This window comes from Haliotis asinina, chromosome 3 (genome assembly GCF_037392515.1).
Source record: "Haliotis asinina isolate JCU_RB_2024 chromosome 3, JCU_Hal_asi_v2, whole genome shotgun sequence".
In the NCBI taxonomy this organism is placed as follows: domain Eukaryota; kingdom Metazoa; phylum Mollusca; class Gastropoda; order Lepetellida; family Haliotidae; genus Haliotis; species Haliotis asinina.
In genome coordinates, this window is record NC_090282.1 from 87,620,562 (window position 1) to 87,642,196 (window position 21,635).

Genomic DNA, 21,635 nt, shown 5'->3' on the forward strand with positions numbered 1-21,635 from the left:
TGTGCAACAACTTTGTTCTGGTGTCCTGTAAACGACATGAAACCTCTCACTTATCTAGCAGTCTGCACATACATCAACCTTGCAAGACAATTGTTGATGGATGTTTCGCTGTAAGATAACAATCCAGCATTTCATATTGACACCTTCGTGGCTGGCTGTCAAATTCTGAGGGTTTAAGAACATGACAGCTTTGAACATACTCTTTCTCCAACCGATTGAAGATTGCTTCCTCCTGCCTGCTGTTTGGTCACTGAGGGAGATGCATGTTGGGAGATTAAGGGTACTGATGCATGTTGGGAGATTGTGTTGGGGTACTGAGGGGGATGCATGTTGGTAGATTGTGTGGGAGAACTGAGGGATGCATGTTGGGAGATTGTGTGGAGGTACTGAGGGATGCATGTTGGGAGATTCTGTGGAGGTACTGAGGGGGATGCATGTTGGGAGATTCTGTGGAGGTACTGAGGGGGGATGCATGTTGGGAGATTGTGTTGGGGTACTGAGGGGGATGCATGTTGGGAGATTCTGTGGAGGTACTGAGGGATGCATGTTGGGAGATTCTGTGGAGGTACTGAGGGGGATGCATGTTGGGAGATTGTGTGGAGGTACTGAGGGGGATGCATGTTGGGAGATTCTGTGGAGGTACTGAGGGATGCATGTTGGGAGATTCTGTGGAGGTACTGAGGGGGGATGCATGTTGGGAGATTGTGTGGAGGTACTGAGGGGGATGCATGTTGGGAGATTGTGTGGAGGTACTGAGGGGGGATGCATGTTGGGAGATTCTGTGGAGGTACTGAGGGGGGATGCATGTTGGGAGATTGTGTGGAGGTACTGAGGGGGGATGCATGTTGGGAGATTCTGTGGAGGTACTGAGGGGGATGCATGTTGGGAGATTCTGTGGAGGTACTGAGGGGGATGCATGTTGGGAGATTGTGTGGAGGTACTGAGGGGGATGCATGTTGGGAGATTGTGTGGAGGTACTGAGGGGGATGCATGTTGGGAGATTCTGTGCAGGTACTGAGGGGGGATGCATGTTGGGAGATTGTGTGGAGGTACTGAGGGGGATGCATGTTGGGAGATTGTGTGGAGGTACTGAGGGGGGATGCATGTTGGGAGATTGTGTGGAGGTACTGAGGGGGATGCATGTTGGGAGATTCTGTGGAGGTACTGAGGGATGCATGTTGGGAGATTGTGTGGAGGTACTGAGGGATGCATGTTGGGAGATTGTGTGGAGGTACTGAGGGGGGATGCATGTTGGGAGATTGTGTGGAGGTACTGAGGGGGGATGCATGTTGGGAGATTGTGTGGAGGTACTGAGGGGGATGCATGTTGGGAGATTGTGTGGAGGTACTGAGGGGGGATGCATGTTGGGAGATTGTGTGGAGGTACTGAGCATGCAGTGGTCTGTGTATGGGCATGATTCACCTACATACTTAAGTCAACCAAACCAAAGTCAGAAATAGGTGGAAATGACAAAACACTGACAGTGACAAATGTTTATGGAAAATATTTGAGAGCATCATACAATGGTATTGCACTACATGCAAGTACAGTGTCTGATTACTGTCACAAGAACACATTTAGTATCACAAAACCTACATCTTGTACAAAATAGCTGTGAGTGCATGAGAATTTGATAGTTCAGATGAGTTAAGAATAGTTATCTCTCCTATTTACCTACACACCTGATATGAGAATAGCTGAAAACCAGAATGTCCCTATCTAATTACTCTCTGGAGTAAATAACCTGTACGATCTATGATCGTTACCTATAGGGACTTCAAGCTTGCCATGTGCATGACAACTTAAAGGTCACATGCAACCGAAAAATCAAACATAATTAAAACACATTTATCACTTATTCATAACATATAATATACATTGCAACAAAATCATAAGCGTACAATCGCGATAAAAAAGTAAAATATTTTGTACTTGGGCTTACTTCCCCCGAAACGAAGCCCTTGTGAGACTGAACCCAGTCATAGTGGGTGGATGTGCACTCAAGTGTAACAACAGCTTCCGATTGGCTGTTTCATTTGCTGATATGCTGATGGTTCATTGTGTGTACAGAAAGATGATCTGTTTGATGGGCATTTTAGAAGTATGGCGAGTCACAAGAAAGTAAGATTCTTTATGGATAACATTTTCTTTTTGATCTCTCATAGAGATGTTAGGTTTTGAAAATACATGTTCCCTGAATTTGTGCGCGATCTACGTGACTGGAATCCGTCATTCGTCCAAGTACAAAGCAGGACTTAAAGCTGACAAGAGTTTGCACCAGTTTCTGTCAGATCCAATCATCCGAATAAAATGTCTGTAGTTTGTTTGCAACCCACAGACATAAAAACATGTCATGTGTATCACACTTGCCTATTTACATATAATGTGGCAGAGACGGGAGCTGGGTGCACGAGTCATAAATCAATTTAATTTCTTTATGTTGTATAGTCTGATAGGTGTTAAGTTCAAATTGCACGTGGTCAATGATTGAAGCTGTGTACTGCATGCTGTCTTTAGCAGACATACAGGTGTGAATAAACCAGACACTGAGCTTTCTCTGTGATAGAGACTGCTTACCACAATCAACAAGTTTTTTACGTAACGAGTAGATTATTTACTTGTTTGTGTACACACCCAAGATTAGATTAATGCTCATGAGCTCATACTCTGGGCATGCATACTGTTTCAAACTCCGCGAACCTATTCACTGCGTATGTGTTATGGGTGCAGCACAGCACAGCTGTTGAAACCAGTTCTTCCCCCCCACCCAGCGCTGGGGGAAATTTGGTGAAACGTTTGAACTCTGATTTTGTGGGCTTTTTTTCCATCGCCGAAAGGTACCAGAATCTGCAAAGTTGTGTTTTACGTTGCATGTGACCTTAAAATTAAGGTTTACAATGGGACTGAAATGAAGGTTAGTGCACATTGCCGTACTTAGACACAACCTGGATTTTGATACACAAAATAGATCTCGATCCCCATCAGCTACAGAAGGGTCCTTGCATTGGCCCTAACAGGATAATTAGACATCTTGTATGGATGGGCCAAGGTCAACATATATAACAAATGAATAAAATAAAAACATTTCCATAGCAACATGTTTACAGTAAATTACAGATCTGTGTCACAGAGTACTGAAAGTTTCAACATTGATGCCAACCAACTTTCTGACTACACAGATATAACTCCAGAAATATGTGTTAAGCGTGAGATACCATGTACCAATGAGAACACTGGCACAAATTTCCACATCCATTAAATCCGTCAAACACAATTTAACATTCAAGCAAGCTAAACATTCATAAGAAAAATTCCTAGACTAAAGTGACTGGAATGATATAGTAGATGACATGACAAGCGTCTGATAAAACCACCCAGTTATAACTGGAATAAAATATATGCTCTAAAAGTATTCTGTAAATCTTAGATAAACTTACATAAAGGATATACATGTTTAAGACGTTCAGGCACACTGTGTTGGTACTGTGGAATGTTTCAACAAATGCACAACACACATAAACTGTCCATAGTGTGGATGATTGGTCATAAAATGATAAAAAAAAAAATATATCAAATGTCAATATCCTGCACCTAATATTCACAATGCAGTGTCAATTTTGGCATGCATCAAATATTTGTTCATATTCACATAACTAATTGTCCGTCTTTGTACATATTCACAACAAAATGTCAGTCTTTGTACATATTCACATTACTAATTATCAGTCTTTGTACATATTCACAACAAAATATCAGTCTTTGTACACAGTAGACAAGAATCCATCTCTTTACACTGACATGGCAAGACATTACAGGCTATTTAGAATGATACCGATGAATTGCAGTCGAACACAGAAACATGTAGACATTAAAGAAGCAAACCAATGTGGAGTGTCACAGAAACAACAGACCAACAGTCCTTGAGTTGACATGATGCCCTTGTAACAAACTGGGACAACTTGCAAATAAATGATGACAGTTTCTTAAACAACTTTTTTATCTTTGTGACAAAAATTATATTAGTTTGCATGTTTTTACTGCACTCTGTGAAGGACTGATTCTTTTGTGTTTATTTGGTTTTGTGTTAGATTGCAATTCGTCTGTATCATTTTGTCTCAAATCTGTTGTGATCTTTAGACAGTCACATGGCACTATATTCACAATTTATGTAATGAAAGAAAACATTTACAGTTTTATTTGTCGCTTCAATGAAATCCTGCATGCTGTGACTTTGAGCGTTGTATGGCATCCTGTGTGTGCAGTTTACAAGACTTCATCAAGGACGATCCGAGATGCGAAGGCGACAGAGAATGCCAGGATGACCCCTAAAATTGCGTTGTATGTGATGGGGAAGCTGAATACCTGCATCCAGAAAGAAGCAGCAGTTACTTTAAACTGGTGGACCTAAGTGTTACAGGATAAAATCCTGATACTGGGCCCTAAGTGTCAGAGTGTAAAATCCTAATGCTGGCGAACCCCAGAGCGTAAAACTCTCATGCTGGCGAACCCCAGAGCGTAAAACTCTCATGCTGGCGAACCCCAGAGTGTAAAATCCTAATGCTGGCGAACCCCAGAGCGTAAAACTCTCATGCTGGCGAACCCCAGAGCGTAAAACCCTAATGCTGGCGAACCCCAGAGCGTAAAACTCTCATGCTGATGAACCCCAGAGCGTAAAACCCTAATGCTGGCGAACCCCAGAGCGTAAAACTCTCATGCTGACGAACCCCAGAGTGTAAAATCCTAATGCTGGCGAACCCCAGAGCGTAAAACTCTCATGCTGGCGAACCCCAGAGCGTAAAACTCTCATGCTGACGAACCCCAGAGCGTAAAACTCTCATGCTGACGAACACCAGAGCGTAAAATCCTAATGCTGGCGAACCCCAGAGCGTAAAACTCTCATGCTGACGAACCCCAGAGTGTAAAATCCTAATGCTGGCGAACCCCAGAGCGTAAAACTCTCATGCTGACGAACCCCAGAGCGTAAAACCCTAATGCTGATGAACCCCAGAGTGTAAAATCCTCATGCTGGTGAACCCCAGAGTGTAAAATCCTCATGCTGGCGAAACCCCAGAGCGTAAAATCCTCATGCTGGCGAACCTCAGAGTGTATCAATTAGTCAAATCAATATACTGGTGTTATAGGTCCTTGCTACCTGTAATGATGACATTGGTCCATACTACATCTACCTGTAATGATGACATTGGTCCATACTACATCTACCTGTAATGATGACATTGGTCCACACTACACCTACATGTAACGAATGACATTCTTCCGTGCTGCACATACCTGCAGTGATGATAAGGCTCCATGCTGCACCTATACTCGTACTGATCATAATGGTCCACACTATCTGTAGTGATGACACTGATCCATGCTGCACCTACCCGTGCTGACGACAGTGGTCCAAGCCGCACCTACCTGGGGTGATGACACTGATCCATGCTGCACCTACCCGTGCTGACGACAGTGGTCCAAGCCGCACATACCTGGGGTGATGACATTGCTCCATGCAGCACCTACCTGTAGTGATGACAGTGGTCTGTGCTGTGCCTACCTGTGGCGATGACATTGTTCCATGCACCTACCTGCATCTGCAACGGCTGCTGGATGAAGAACTTCAAGAGGGGCAGCCTCCCTTCTGTGGGGCAGATACACTGGAATAGGTATATCAAGTTCTCAGTTATCAAATAATAAAAATCCAAGAATGATTTACAGTAATCTTCTGTGCATACTAACATAAAAGAAATCCTGAAAAAAAAACCTGAACCCACACCACCCCCCTCCCCCAAAAACCAACTAAATTTGGCCACAACCATAGACAGGTCATAAAATAATACTGACAGTATATAAAACAATGAAGTAAAGCACAGAATCAACAGCCCCTAAAAACAATATACCCGGGACATAGACCAACATACATCTGACACAGCAAACAACTAATTGCTGATGACCATGGAACAGCTAGAGCACACCTTGATCAGCCGCTGTCCTTCAGCATTCACCTCAGCGTAGGCGGAGCAGACAAGCAGCAGGACAAGGAGAGGAAAGACAAACTGCAGGATGCCGGTCAGTGTGGCGCTGTGGTTGGCCCAGAATATAATGTAGTCAGCGCACCAGATGAAGATAAAGGCGATCCAGCTGGACAACCACCGCTGCAGGAACCGTGATGTCACCACCAGACGTCTCTGAAATTGTAAGAACAGATATACTTTGTAAGGGTGGGGGCCTCACTAGACAGTAAATCAGCTTAGCTTGATATCAGTACAGGAGGTCGTATTTATCAAACCTGATCATTGTCAGTTATGAATGAATGCTGGGGCTGATGCACAGACTTCAGCAACCTTGACTGAAACAGTTTGTGACACTTCAGCCTCCTGATGGAACAAACTACTACAGAGACTTAAGGAAACTAAGTCCCAATATTTGTTCTAACATCACGACAATGACTTTCAAAAATAAAATAAAACAAAAGACAGGGCTACTTGGAGCCACTGAATACATTATAAGTCATCACATCGTGTCAAGGGAAATATGGGGGAAATTCCGGAGGCGAAGGGAATACAACCTTATGAGGGACTGATAAAACCCTGTATTTCCCTAGACACGATGTGATAATGCATTAATCTAGCTGAATGTTTTCACTAAATCAAAACAAAACAACACGCAACACAACACGTTTCATTGCTGCCATGTTGACACCAGCTGATCGTTTGACCTCAATGCACCGCATGTTACTAAAGGCTTGTCGATGCACGCTTTTCTCACTTCGCGTCGTCACCGAGGCATAGCGGGGTGATATGACTTTCGTAGCGGGGCGATACGACTTTTATACTCCCCCTCGCGGATCATGATGGATGGACATGGTATTTTATCAGAGTCACGTGGACCAATCAAAACCTGACATTCTTACATGAGGCTAGATAATAGATGTTATACATGGATTTGAGATAATAGTTTCTCAGTATGGAGCAGTTTCCAGCACTTTTGGGGCTGGCTCCCATCCAGGATTTGAAGTTACACTCTCAGAGCCTGGCACATATTTGCCCTTTTGGCTTGTGTTGGATATATCTCTATAAAATGCTTAACAACTTCAGTCTGATTACAAGATAGTTTCTTTTTGTTCATATGATATCTAGAGCGTGTAAGCCTGCGATCTCGTAACTTTTCTCAACCTCTAATTCTTCCTCAGGCTAATGTGATAACACGCTATGCTCAAGCCATGATGCTGAATTTCATGATATTGAATTGAACAACATTGAATTGTTATGAACAACACTTTGTTTGTGATCTTAGGGGCAGTTTAACCAAAGGGAATCTGGCATGTCTGCATTCCTGTTTGTGTACACCAATCAAATTGCCCCTGCCAACATTTAAGTCTATGGAGATTCCTCCAATGTCTTGGCTGTGTTGTAGGAACGTTTGATGATATGAACGTTTTGGATTTCATGAGGGCAATTGTTCATTAGCTATCAACCTAAAATATGAGCCTTAGCGTGTAAAATCCTGACATGAGCCCTCGTTTATTAAAAGCAACAAATCAGTCATAGACTCACTTTGACTAGGGTTATCATGATCTGCATCAGGTTTGGGAACTTCATTGGCGTACAGGAGCTCAAACATCCCACAACACATCTCTAAACAACCGAGTCATGAGATCTTTAGCAGTATTAGTGAGTATTGTGGTCACTTACAGACATCTTCCAGTATGAGAACAGTAGAATGTCGTTGGACATGATGGGAGGCACTGCTAGGATGTCACACAACTCATCTTTGTTGTCCTCTGATTCGTCCTTCTGTTTTATAAATGGAAACCATGGTAACACTGAAACTTTGTGTCACACATTAGACCATTCTTGATTATCTCCAGGGTATTTGTTACAATAAATCTCCACTATACCCTGGATGCATCTATAATTTTATAACCTCCCTTTGCTTTCACCACATTCTTTCATCATAGAAATATCGAAGTTGTTATCTATAAAGTATTATACTTTTTTGAAGTCTTAAAAGACATATAACAGTGATGTTTGATTAATAAACAGAACTAGTTCTCAGGCATTGTTTTTCTGGAAAATGATACAGACATATATTTTCCTACCTTTGAAAGGGCTGATGTATATAAATTATGAATACTGGTAAAATAACAAGTAATGCATCTTATTAGTTTTATCAAAGATTTATTCACTGTTCTTCACATTATTGTGAGAAGAGGGACCATTGATGACATGCTTCACACCAGGGTTGTCCACAAGGCTTGCATGTCCGTTTGTACACTGTAGATGGTCTACAGGAAAACACACCTCTGAATGTCAGTGTCCTGCCTTTGTGAGAAACATGACCATGGTATTGAAGAGGTATATGCTGTGTATCACTCCCAGGTTAATGAAGTGGTATATGCTGTGTATCACTCCCAGGTTAATGAAGTGGTATATGCTGTGTATCACTCCCAGGTTAATGAAGTGGTATATGCTGTGTATCACTCCCAGGTTAATGAAGTGGTATATGCTGTGTATCACTCCCAGGTTAATGAAGTGGTATATGCTGTGTATCACTCCCAGGTTAATGAAGAGGTATATGCTGTGTATCACTCCCAGGTTAATGAAGTGGTATATGCTGTGTATCACTCCCAGGTTAATGAAGTGGTATATGCTGTGTATCACTCCCAGGTTAATGAAGTGGTATATGCTGTGTATCACTCCCAGGTTAATGAAGTGGTATATGCTGTGTATCACTCCCAGGTTAATGAAGTGGTATATGCTGTGTATCACTCCCAGGTTAATGAAGAGGTATATGCTGTGTATCACTCCCAGGTTAATGAAGAGGTATATGCTGTGTATCACTCCCAGGTTAATGAAGTGGTATATGCTGTGTATCACTCCCAGGTTAATGAAGTGGTATATGCTGTGTATCACTCCCAGGTTAATGAAGTGGTATATGCTGTGTATCACTCCCAGGTTAATGAAGAGGTATATGCTGTGTATCACTCCCAGGTTAATGAAGAGGTATATGCTGTGTATCACTCCCAGGTTAATGAAGAGGTATATGCTGTGTATCACTCCCAGGTTAATGAAGTGGTATATGCTGTGTATCACTCCCAGGTTAATGAAGAGGTATATGCTGTGTATCACTCCCAGGTTAATGAAGTGGTATATGCTGTGTATCACTCCCAGGTTAATGAAGAGGTATATGCTGTGTATCACTCCCAGGTTAATGAAGAGGTATATGCTGTGTATCACTCCCAGGTTAATGAAGTGGTATATGCTGTGTATCACTCCCAGGTTAATGAAGTGGTATATGCTGTGTATCACTCCCAGGTTAATGAAGAGGTATATGCTGTGTATCACTCCCAGGTTAATGAAGTGGTATATGCTGTGTATCACTCCCAGGTTAATGAAGTGGTATATGCTGTGTATCACTCCCAGGTTAATGAAGAGGTATATGCTGTGTATCACTCCCAGGTTAATGAAGTGGTATATGCTGTGTATCACTCCCAGGTTAATGAAGTGGTATATGCTGTGTATCACTCCCAGGTTAATGAAGTGGTATATGCTGTGTATCACTCCCAGGTTAATGAAGTGGTATATGCTGTGTATCACTCCCAGGTTAATGAAGTGGTATATGCTGTGTATCACTCCCAGGTTAATGAAGTGGTATATGCTGTGTATCACTCCCAGGTTAATGAAGTGGTATATGCTGTGTATCACTCCCAGGTTAATGAAGTGGTATATGCTGTGTATCACTCCCAGGTTAATGAAGTGGTATATGCTGTGTATCACTCCCAGGTTAATGAAGTGGTATATGCTGTGTATCACTCCCAGGTTAATGAAGTGGTATATGCTGTGTATCACTCCCAGGTTAATGAAGTGGTATATGCTGTGTATCACTCCCAGGTTAATGAAGTGGTATATGCTGTGTATCACTCCCAGGTTAATGAAGAGGTATATGCTGTGTATCACTCCCAGGTTAATGAAGTGGTATATGCTGTGTATCACTCCCAGGTTAATGAAGTGGTATATGCTGTGTATCACTCCCAGGTTAATGAAGTGGTATATGCTGTGTATCACTCCCAGGTTAATGAAGAGGTATATGCTGTGTATCACTCCCAGGTTAATGAAGTGGTATATGCTGTGTATCACTCCCAGGTTAATGAAGTGGTATATGCTGTGTATCACTCCCAGGTTAATGAAGTGGTATATGCTGTGTATCACTCCCAGGTTAATGAAGTGGTATATGCTGTGTATAAGAAATCTAACAGCTGTCAATCACACAGGACTACAGAAAGGTATTGGGGAAGGAGTACAGTTAGATGTGGCATCCTGTGAAGCTGCTACTAACCTCACTGTCAGTCCTCTCCCTTCCTCTAACATCACTCTCTCTCCGTGTGTTTGGGTTGTCAGCAACAGGTTCTGACCTGGTCCGGGAACGGCTACCACGAGACCTCAGGGGAGAAAATGTTTGTCCACGAATTGATTCAAGAAACACCCCTTGTGATGTGACCACATTGTTGTCTAAGTCACTGTTCATGGCAAGATCATCCCAGATGAACCATTCTGTCACAACATTGAAAATGAGATACTTATATCTGATGAAAACCACAATCCCCAGCAGACAACATTAGGACAAAGAGGAAGGGTACTTTGTACTTGGGCTTACTTTCCTCGAAACGGAGCCCTCGGGAGACTGAACCCAGTCATAGCGGGTGTTTGTGCACTAAAGTGTAACAACGGCTTCCGATTGGCTGGTTCATTTGCTGATTTGCTGAGGGCTCATTGTGAGTACAGAAAGATGATTTGTTTGATGGGCATTTTAGAAGTATGGCTAGTCACAAGAAAGTAAGATTCTTTATGGATAACAACCTTCTTTTATTGTACTTGATGCATCGTTTCAGTATGGATTCATATACCGTTGTCAAACAAAATCATATACACTAGAAGTTGTTATCCATAGAGAATGTGTATAGAGATGTTGGGTTTTGTAAATACATGTTCTCTGAATTTCAGTTCGATCAGATCAAAAATCATCTCAGCAGAGATGGTGAACTACTGCATGACTGGAAACTGTCATTCATCCAAGTACAAAGCAGGACTTGAAGCTGATAAGAGTTTGCATCAGTTTCCATCAAATCCTGTCATCTGAAAATATGGCTGTAGTTTGTTTGCAACCCACAGACATAAAAACTTGTCATGTGTACAAGTATCACACGTGCCTAATTACATAATGTGGCAGAGACTGGAATCGGGTGCATGAGTCATAAATCAATTTATTTTGTTTATGGCGTATAGCCTGATAGGTGTTAAGTTCAAATTGCATGTGGTCAATGATTGAAGCTGTCTATTGCATATTGTCTTAAGCAGACAGGCAGGCAGACATACAGGTGTCAATAAACCAGACATTGAGCTTTCTCTGTGACACAACCAAGATTAGACTAATGCTCACGACCTCATACTCCGAGCATGCATACTGTTTCAAGCTCCGCAAACCTATTCACTGCGCATGTGTTATGGGTGCAGCTTAGCACAGCTGTTGAAACCTGTTTTTCCCCCAGCCCTGGGGGAAATTTAGTGAATCATTTGAACTCCGATTTTGCAGGCTTTTTTTCAGGTTGAATCGGCACTTTTCATGATTTGTTTTGGTAGGTGCATACCTAAAGGTATCAGAATCTGCAAAGTTGTGTTTTACGTTGCATGTGACCTTCAAATACCATAATGGTAGGGTATTTTCTTTCACCCAGTTAGAATGTACTCACATGGAGAACTAATAATTTTGCACATGGGTAACCTGTTGTTTTATTTAGATATTCATTACAACCATGCTCTGTTTACAACAAATGAAGCTATGAGTGATGCTAAAAACTGATTGGCTGAAAACATACAGGATTAGATAAAGAAAATCTTTCGACAGTATACAGAACTGGCTACAGAAATCTTCTGACAGTATTTAGGATCAGATAAATGAAATCATCCAACATTATACAGGATTAGCTAAAGAAAATCTTTCGACATTATACAGAATTATATAACGAAAACTTTCAAGAGGTTTTAGCTGCATATGAATACCAGTTTTCAATGTTTTTTGCCATCAATCACATATTGCAATTTTTCTCATCACAACAATACCAGACAATTGGGGACAATGTTGGGAGAGAGTCCAGCACATGTTAATTAACAATGTCTGCACACATCATGCTATCAGATTTGAGAAGGCTATTCAATGCCATGAAATTCTGACATTAAAGTTGATTCCAAATTAAACGACCACACACTGACACAGGAAAGTGAAATTGTTTACCTTCCTCCACTGACTGCTCCTCCTTCTGTGCCGGGGAAACCTGCCCCAACACCTGCTCCATCCAGAAGGCCTCATACCTCTTGGCATCCATGCTCATTTCACGCATAAACCGACGAACACCTACAACGTAACACTTGCAAATACAATACAGTTCTCAAACTGATTCATATTTAGTGAGGACCTGACTCATGTTTGGTATGAAATTTTCAGTCTTTGATATCTCTGGAGAAAAGTAATAATGTGAATCTTGCAATACATAAACGATGTCAACATGATGGATTATTACAGACTTGCGTGTGGTATAACACCTAACTCATGAATGGTATAACACTGACTCACCTGTGATATAACATTTAACTAATGAATGGTACAACACTGGTTCACCTGTAATATAACATATTACTCATGAATGGAATAACACTGACTCACCAATGGTATCACACTTAACTCATGAATGGTATAACACTGACTCACTTTGACATAACACTGACTCACCTGTGATATAACACTTAGTTCACAAATGGTATTACACAGACTTGCATGTGGTATCACACTTAAAGAACAACTAAACTAAATTTTTTGGTACTCTTTTTATCACTGCATATGAAAGACTTCTGGTTAGTCATAAACGGAACACCATTTTTTTAACAAAAAACTTGTGGTTAATTTATACCAAGTGCTCAAAAGTTGCTAAAAAGCTGTCTGCTTCTCTCTCACCCGCAAATGAAACCACAGACAGGTTAGGTAACTCTGTCGCCAGATCCCTACAGTGACGTCATAGAAGGAACGATTTTCAGCTAAATGTATGGAAAATGTGTAGGAAGCTTGTCATTTTGCTGATTTCTCAACGTCACCAAAGACATGCCGAATTGTTGTGTTGCCGTCAATTGTTCCTTGGGGTCGGGTGATGGTGTCACTATGCACAGATTTCCACCGGACCCTGCAGTTAGTGCTTAAATTGGTTGTTAGCGTGTGTGAAGTGAGCATTGTGGAAGCCTGTGGTATATACTAAATCGGATGGTTCGCCCCCTACCACGCTTCCAGGACAGAAAAAGGAGTTCAAGTTTCATCGAGTTTATAAAATCAAGAGTGCTTACTACACATTGCTGACCAAAAGGATTTTGCATGGATATAACGCTTTCTTCCTCGGAAATGAGGTTGTGGTCGAAGTGACAATATTATCGTAAGTAATATTATATTGACCCGTATGATTGAGCGCTGCCAAGAGTGAAATTGTTATGATATAAACAATGTCATGCAAAATCCTAATGTCCATCATATACATATTTTACTACCAGTGAAAAGTAATTTTGATTTTGTAAGTTGGTGAAAACAAACTTAAATAGCATTCATCCTCAGACAGGGCGCCGCCATTTTTGAAAATTGTGAAGTCATGGGCTAAAGCCCGTTAGAATTATTGAGATTATGATTTGTTCTCATCAAGTTAGAAAATCAAAACTACTTTTTACTGGTAGTTAAATATGCATTTGAATCATGGCCAAAAGGATTTTGCATGACACAACTTTTAACATGAGGACTTCTTCCAAGGAAGCAAGGTGGGGGTCGAAGTGACATAAATATTGCAAGCAATATTAAACTGACCTCCACCTCACTTCCAAGAGTGAAACTGTTATGTTATAAGCAATGTCATGCAAAATCCTATTGTCCATCAATAAAATACATATTTTATTACGAGTAAAGAGTAGTTTTGCTTTTGTAAATCGGTGAAAAGAAACTTAAATAGCATTCGTCCTAGGACAGGGCGCCGCCATTTTTGAAAATTGTGAAGTCAAATCCATTTGAATTAATGAGATTATGGTTTGTTTTCATCAAGTTAGAAAATCAAACTACATAAATATGTATTTGAATCATTACCAAAAGGAGTTTGCATGACACAACCTGTGACATAAGCTAAGCAAGGTCGGTGTCGAAGTGAAAATACTGTGCAATAAATTTCTTCACATGCTTAATTTACTTGGTTTGTAACGTTCACTCACCAGTATGTAGACACTTGTCAATATACGTCTTTATACTTGGTCTCATAATCCTAATTACTTTATAATCATACTTGTATGCATTTTGAAACTTAATAAAAAGAAGCTATCTGCGAATGTATAACAGGAATGTAATATGTAGACATTTCATATGTTTACCTATATGAATCATAATTCACACACAAAACCTAGTGTAAGTCATCTGCATCTTTACACTTCATGACGAAAACAATGATTCTGTTGAAAGCTATGACAAGTTCATAAAAACAAAAATGCAAATACTAAAATTAAAGTTATAGGAGCAATGTCAGGCTATTACCTTGTTCGAGGAATGTATCCGTCAATATCCACAAAAACGAGTGATATATAATTCATCTGCAGATTTCCCAAGTGATGTGTCTTTTAACAGTCTATTATACGAAAACGTGATTATCGTTTCAGGTTTTTCACATTGCTATATAGTTTCATTGGTCACCCAAGATAGCACACCTGGCAACTAATTGCATAATGTCATTCTTTTTAAAAAGTTATTTAGTTAGCCAATAATGAGCAATCAATCAATGTATTGGCAGTTAATCCTTTGAAAGAAGGGTGTTGTTTTTACATAGACACAGACACGACAGATTGTATTCAGTATAGATTAGTATATGTACATACATAAACACAACCTTTGGACAAATTCCCCATCTAAATCCGCATAAAACTAATCAATCAATCAGTGTGTTATCGGTTAATCCTTTGATCGATCCAGACACTAGAAATACCAAATGGGGGCCTTTGTCGGGTGATCTAAGTGGCGTTACCACTAATTATACCTGTTATAAATTCATTAACTGAGCATCAAGTGAATGATGACAAATAACATGTAGGTTTATACCACCTAACACAGATTACAACCTAGCGACACCAAGTGATTTTGACCGAATTGTCTATGAAAACAAGGGTTGTAACTCGAAACTAGGCAAAGCAGGAGACAAAACTAAATGATAGGAGATTGTGAGAACATATAGCTTTCATTTTCCACAACAGCTTTTGCGATTTCAGGTTTGTAGAAAACTGTAAACGAAGGAGTTTTACACCTGAAATGTAGATGAATACTGCACAGACCCTCATTTCTATACCTACAATTACATCACGGAGACACGTCGCTCTGATTGGATGAAATTTCGTTTGCGGCTAGGAATTGTGCACTGTTGACAAAAAGGTCGATTTAAGTTAATCAAAGGATGAAATGAGTAGTCTTAATGGCGGGGTTTCATTTATAGCGATGTCAACAAGTGATTTTGTATTTGTACCCTACTAGAGTATATGCGACCTTTAACTCATGAATGGTACAACACTGACTCTGTGATATAACACTTAAGTCATGGATGACATAACACTGACTCACATGTGGCACTACACTGACTAATCTATGATATACTGTAAACATATTTCATATTGCGCAGGTTTTATTTCCGTGCTTTTCGCGCAAAATATTGTAAATTGTACACTGTGAAAAAACCTTTCGTTCATTAACTACACACATGCTTGCCTGCTTGCCTCTGAGTTGCTGCCATAACACATTAGGTTTGAGGATCGGAATCCATGGGAATGTTCAAATGGCGATTGATAGAATCAAAAAGAATCAAACTTACTAGTAATATAACTGTGGCTGTAATGGATTTCCCACACTGAAAATGATTAATGAGCCCATTCCTATAGCAGAATTACGAATTATAGCAATACCATTAATGTGTGCCATTACGTGCTCTATTTGACCAATCATAGAGAGAGATGGTTTGATACAAAATGGATTACCATGAAACAACTCAGAAAGAAACAATACGGCAGCATTTTATTTATTCATTAAAATTTTATAGAAGTTCATTAGTACTCGTAATTGATAGTCAATTAACATCACTTTCACAGCAGGTCGGCTTGTTTGAACCCGCTGTGAATGAGGTCCTTCTTCTTTGACTTAGTGTCATATGCCTTGATATCCCATTGTCCATGAAGGGGCTTGATGATGCTGGTCCTGGTATCAACTGAAATTGCAGACACTGCATCATCATTGCCTGCATCCTCTTGTTCATCAAGTTGTCGCACAACCTCACTGGAATACCATTCGTGGAAGCACTGTTTGATTTCATCTTTGAAATTCTTTGTTCAGAGCTAGGTCAAATGGTTGCAGCTTGTCAGTACAGGCAGCTGAGACACAGAGGAAACAAATGTTCCTCTCTTGTAGAAGTTCACGTAACTGTCCGTATGATGAGAATGGTAGACATCGAAGATGTACAAAGCATTCTGGTCGGGACCTAATCCCAGCTGTTTTCGTGTTTCTACAACATAGGGGTCAATGAATTTCTCCACAAATCTGAGCATGGATTCTTCTGTTCTCCACTGCGATTCTGTTTGTCACAGTGACGTCCCAGTCTGCTGGAAAGTTGATAGATGGATGACATCGGTGTGATTTTCCAGGGTAGATCAGCTGAGGGGGCAGCAAATCACCGGACTTGGTCATTGAAAGTAGCCCTTTGATCTGTCGCTTGCCAAAGATGATCATCTGCTTCATCCCTTGTTCTTCCATTGTCCAGTCACCACCAGGAAGGAGACAGAGGCCAGTCTGGTCCCAGTTGATGACTAGGTTAACAGGGATGGTAATGACATTCAGTGGTCAATGACATCCTGTACACGATTCAGAAACTCTGTCTTGATGTCAGTGAAATCACACGCAGCTTTTTCACACCTTTAGTTCCCTTGCATTTCACAAAGTCCATGCATCATAAAAGCGATCTAGCCCAGGAATCAGTCACCAGATTTATGACATTTTCTCATGATTCCATTAGTCACTGCAAGCAATATTCTTGTGTTAACAGTACCACCAGACCATCTCGTTTTTTTTCACCCAGTTCTTAATTTTGTCTTCGTATTGACCCAGCTTTGGCCTCTGACCTCGGACGGCCTTAACCAATTGGCGTGGAGATTCTGCTGTTTTACAGCTGCTTTGCTGTTTCAGGAACTTGCTTTCATACTACAGAAAGTGGATTCATTCACTTTCTTCTTCTGTTCACCAGAGAATCTACTGGCTGCCTTCATGACACCTAGTTCAACCGAATACACAGCAATTTTCACCCGTACTTCGGGATCGTAATTGCTGTATTCCCCACGTTTTCTTTTACGGCATGATGGGTCACTTGACGTGTCACTTGTCGCCATTTCATCTTGGAGTTGATCTTTAGTTACATTCGCAATGCCATCATTAAATTGTCAGAATTTGGAACATAACACTGATGTGTTTTTCAGCACTCTATATAGTATACTATCACAATATGTCACTTCCTAAGTTCTTAATACTTCCGTGAGTATTACCGTATTACTATATATATCGGGCAGGCAGGGATTTCCTCTGACTTAGCAATCCATGTCGCATGTCAGGTTAAGCCACTCTGATTGTTTTTATTGCTGTTAGTGATGGCAAAACAGACATCTGGTAGTTCCGGCAATTAATGATTCGGTGAATAAATAACCGTGCGATGTAGTCTAAACTGTCAACTCCGCGATGCGCTGGAGTAACATGTAACGCATGTGTGGCATAACACTGACTCATCTATGATATAACACTTAAGTAATGAATGGTATAACACCGATGCACCTGTGGTATAACACTTAACTTATGATTGGTATAACACTGACTCACCTGTGGTACAACACTGACTCCCTTGTGGCATAACACTGACTCACCTGTGGCATAACACTGACTCGTATGGTATAACACTGACTCACCTATGATGTAACACAGGACTCATCTGTGGTATAACACTTACGCACCTATAGTATGTGTTCGACAAACGGACAGCATGACAAAGCCCACTAGAAGAGTCCACAGGACGCAGAGCAAAGCGTAGAATGTCTTTGACACAAACTGAATATGGCACACGATCGGCTGCAGCTGTATCTTGGTACAGGTAGAGCCGAGGTACAAGTCAAAACCATCATACGAGTTGATCCCCACAAGTCCCAACCCAAGGAGGGACATCAAACCAGCAGTGCTAATCTTCAAGAAGGTCTTTGAATGCATGCGGACACTCTCTGCAAAGTTTTTATTGCTGAACAACTTCCCAGCCAGTTTGTGTGCATAAACCCCCAGCAGTATCCACCCAAACCCAATCATCATTGTTACTGTGCCAATAAGAACTGTTGTCTTGGAATATTCACTCAGAATATCACACACGTTATACCAAGCACCAGTAATTGCAAATGTCACAGCAGCTGTGAGAGTGATGATGTGTAACAAGGTAGCAAATATTGGTCTGTCTTCAGGATTTAGTTTGATGCCAAGTGATCGTGCTAGGAGGTACCACATCCAGCTGGGAAGACGCCGCGACATCTTGATGTTTTTGTGGTGGAGACCATCATCCATGGACTGTACTGCCGACAAAAGCTGAGACATGTATGGTGAACCCTGGGATGCAAGGAACCGGTCCGGCGAAGACGTTAGAGGACTGAAGGTACCAGGGTCTTCGGTCCTGGAACCAGACTCACAATATATCCAACTTCCTTGGAGACTAACCAACTTCACAGAGGCTCAATACAAGTAACACATTCATACAATCCATCTGAGGCAAAATCTCCCCAATGAATTGCATTCGTACTCAACAACAAATGATTGTAAATGACTCAAACTAACGCCAAAGTGAATAGGAAAAACATACCAACTCTGCAGTATTTTGCTGTAATATTTGTCAACAAAATATAAAAGTTGTTTAACAAACCTTCATTACTCAGGCAACAGTCACGTAGGTGTGAGGCTTGGGCAAATTTGTCATGTGATGGTTTATCCTACTGACCGAGTGATTGATTCATCTCACACAATGAAGTTTACTGCTGATGTTATAGGTCTACAGCTTCTGAAACTCAACGGGGCAGACAATTTTATGCACTTGATAAATTTCTGAAACTTTTATCTTGATGTTGGGGTTCCTCAGCAACAATTGAAAATATTATTAAAACAACGACAAACTCCATCTTCAAACATGAGCATGAGGTGGGGTCCAGGAAGGCATGAGGTGGGGTGTGTATCAAAATCCACAAAAATTGAAAAACTTGATTCGTTTCAAAAACAACTTGTCCTAACACAATCTGAAGTTTACATAGCAAGAATAGATACTTGTCATTAAGCATATTGCAAAAAGAAATGGAAACTCAAAATTCACTCTCGATATCTAAGTTTCAACTTTGGAGATTGCTTGAGATTTCAGTACACCAAAGTTAGCGGAGAAGTGAGTTGTGTTCTTAGTGAAAGATCAGATACTGTGCGGAATAACTAAGAGAAATAATTGTTTACGCACCATATGTTGAAACTGGGAGGAGGGGTTTGAGACCTGGGTGAATGCAAGTCACACTTTGGAAACCCAGTGGGTCGCTAGCACTGAAGAGGCATGTTCCAGAAGACTGACTGCCAATAAGCAAAGGAGAGCGACTCATGGTGCTTCATGCAGGTTGTAAATCAGTGGGATTCTTACCTGGGTATTCTTTTGTGTTTAGGACTAAACCCAAAGAAAACCAATATTACCACACCAAAATGAACGGACAGATTTTCATGGAATGGACACAAAAACAACTGGTACATGAAGATGTCAACGAGCTTAATTGTCCTGAACAATGCTTCATATCATAGTGATATGAAAGCCGCAACTTCAAATTCAAGGAATTCAGACATGATAACAATTTTGGTTACAAAACCATAGTGTACCATTTCCACAAAACATAACAAAACCAAAACTTTATGAAATTATTAAAATAAAAAAAGACCAACTGTGTATAAAATTAACCAGTATCCGAAATCACAAGATCATGATGTCTTATGTTTGCCTCCTTATCATTACGATTTGAACCCGATTGAACTGATCTAGGGTGTCATCAAATCTGACGTTGCCTGGAATACACAACATTTAAAATGACAGACGTTCAGAATCTAGTCCATGAATCCATGGCTAAGATTTCACAAGACAGATGGAAAAAATCAGCTGAGAAAGTTGAAAATACTGTGAAGCATCAGTACTGGCAGTTTGCAACAGGCAACATTCAGTCCTGTTATCATACAAGTGCACTCTGATGACTGACAGCAGTGACTCCACATCCGATTCTGAAGTACGGTATGATGACTTTTGATACCATCCCCTACTGATGAAATCATCATCGCACATGCCTCTCACTTAGTGGCTGTTACCTGAGCTATTGCTACACCCATGTCACAAGTTTTGCAGTGAAAATAATGATGGTTTGTTAAACAAATCTTATATTTTGTTGACAAAAATTATAACAAATTTATGCAGAGTTTGTGTGTTCTTTGTATTTACTTTGGCATTAGTTGAGTCATTTACGATTATTTGTTTTTGAGTTATAGTGCAATTCACTGGGGAGATTTTGCCTCAAATGGACCGTACAAGACATTTCAAACAGTCATTGGGGAGATTTTGCATCAAATGGACTGTACAAGGTATTTCATACAGAGACATATTGACTTAATGTGTAAAATTTTTCACAATAATAATCTGTTCTAAGTTTCAGTTTAGAAATAACAATAATACTCTATTCATACCGCCTGAGTGAGTGAAAATAAGTGTGCTTTTAGCAATATAACAGTGAAATACGCGTTATGTTTGTAAAAAACACGTTAAATTCCCAATTCAACAGCCCTAACAGAAATGTCAGCTGTTCGCCTACAGGCAAACCTCGCTGACACACCCCTCACCAATTACCGAGTTATGACATAACATGCTGAACTCACATGTCGAGGAAACGTAAAACTCCACTTCCGTATTGAGATTCACCTGTTGCACGAGGCACATACAGCGGCTGCAGTCTGTGCGCGTGAAGTGTGAGAGTTCTTGCTCGAATTCTCTCTTCCCTTGAATGTGGAGACACATCGCGGGGGCGGGGTACGGTCGTGGTGACACAATCGGGACAATCAGATTGCGAATGACCGATAACAGTTCTCTTGACAGCTGAAGGATCGCTTCCAGCACGTTTCAAGCTGGGCCGTGTTCGGTGGCTTGCCTTCACCGTTTCAGTTTCGATGTCAAAAGGATTAATTCTCCGTGGACTTTCCATACTTGCTATATCTAAAAGTTCATTTGCAGGACCGTCAGCCATAGTGATATGCAGCACGGGTTCTCGGTGTGAATCTATGTTGACGTTGCCATATTTGTTTCAGAAATAGACGGAAATCCCTCCCAGTTTTATTGGTGGAGTGGGGGGGGGGGGGGGGGGGGGCAGTCCATGATTTCGTAGAAGGGGTAAAGGCTTTACGGAAAGTAGGTTGATGAAAGTAAGACATATATATCCTGAAATGAAACAGAATATATA

General features: G+C 40.8%; 2 protein-coding genes across 2 annotated transcripts; both read right to left on the bottom strand.

Moving 5' to 3' along the window:
- Positions 1 to 274: 274 nt before the first annotated feature.
- Positions 275 to 730, bottom strand: LOC137279125 (spore coat assembly protein ExsA-like). The gene has a single exon (XM_067811601.1). It carries the CDS (start codon positions 728 to 730, stop codon positions 275 to 277), a length of 456 nt encoding a protein of 151 aa, XP_067667702.1.
- A 748-nt stretch (positions 731 to 1,478) lies between these two features.
- On the bottom strand, positions 1,479 to 21,474 carry LOC137278696 (uncharacterized). The gene is made up of 8 exons (XM_067811210.1): positions 21,058 to 21,474; positions 18,096 to 18,793; positions 12,292 to 12,411; positions 10,339 to 10,553; positions 7,695 to 7,796; positions 5,976 to 6,188; positions 5,589 to 5,657; positions 1,479 to 4,362 (listed from the first exon to the last, which is right to left on the bottom strand). Exons 1-8 carry the CDS (start codon positions 21,420 to 21,422, stop codon positions 4,264 to 4,266), a joined length of 1,881 nt encoding a protein of 626 aa, XP_067667311.1. The 5' UTR covers positions 21,423 to 21,474; the 3' UTR covers positions 1,479 to 4,263.
- Positions 21,475 to 21,635: the final 161 nt, after the last annotated feature.

Bases quoted from the DNA above. Each gene is read 5' to 3' on its own strand.
- LOC137279125 (XM_067811601.1), bottom strand. From the start codon at position 730: ATGCATCCCCCTCAGTACCTCCACACAATCTCCCAACATGCATCCCCC.
- LOC137278696 (XM_067811210.1), bottom strand. From the start codon at position 21,422: ATGGCTGACGGTCCTGCAAATGAACTTTTAGATATAGCAAGTATGGAA. The intron at 10,554-12,291 runs GTAAACAATTTC...ATGTTGTGACAG, and splicing joins GGAGCAGTCAGTGGAGGAAG to AATGGTTCATCTGGGATGAT. The intron at 4,363-5,588 runs GTAGGTGCATGG...TTCTGGATGCAG, and splicing joins AGCAGCCGTTGCAGATGCAG to GTATTCAGCTTCCCCATCAC.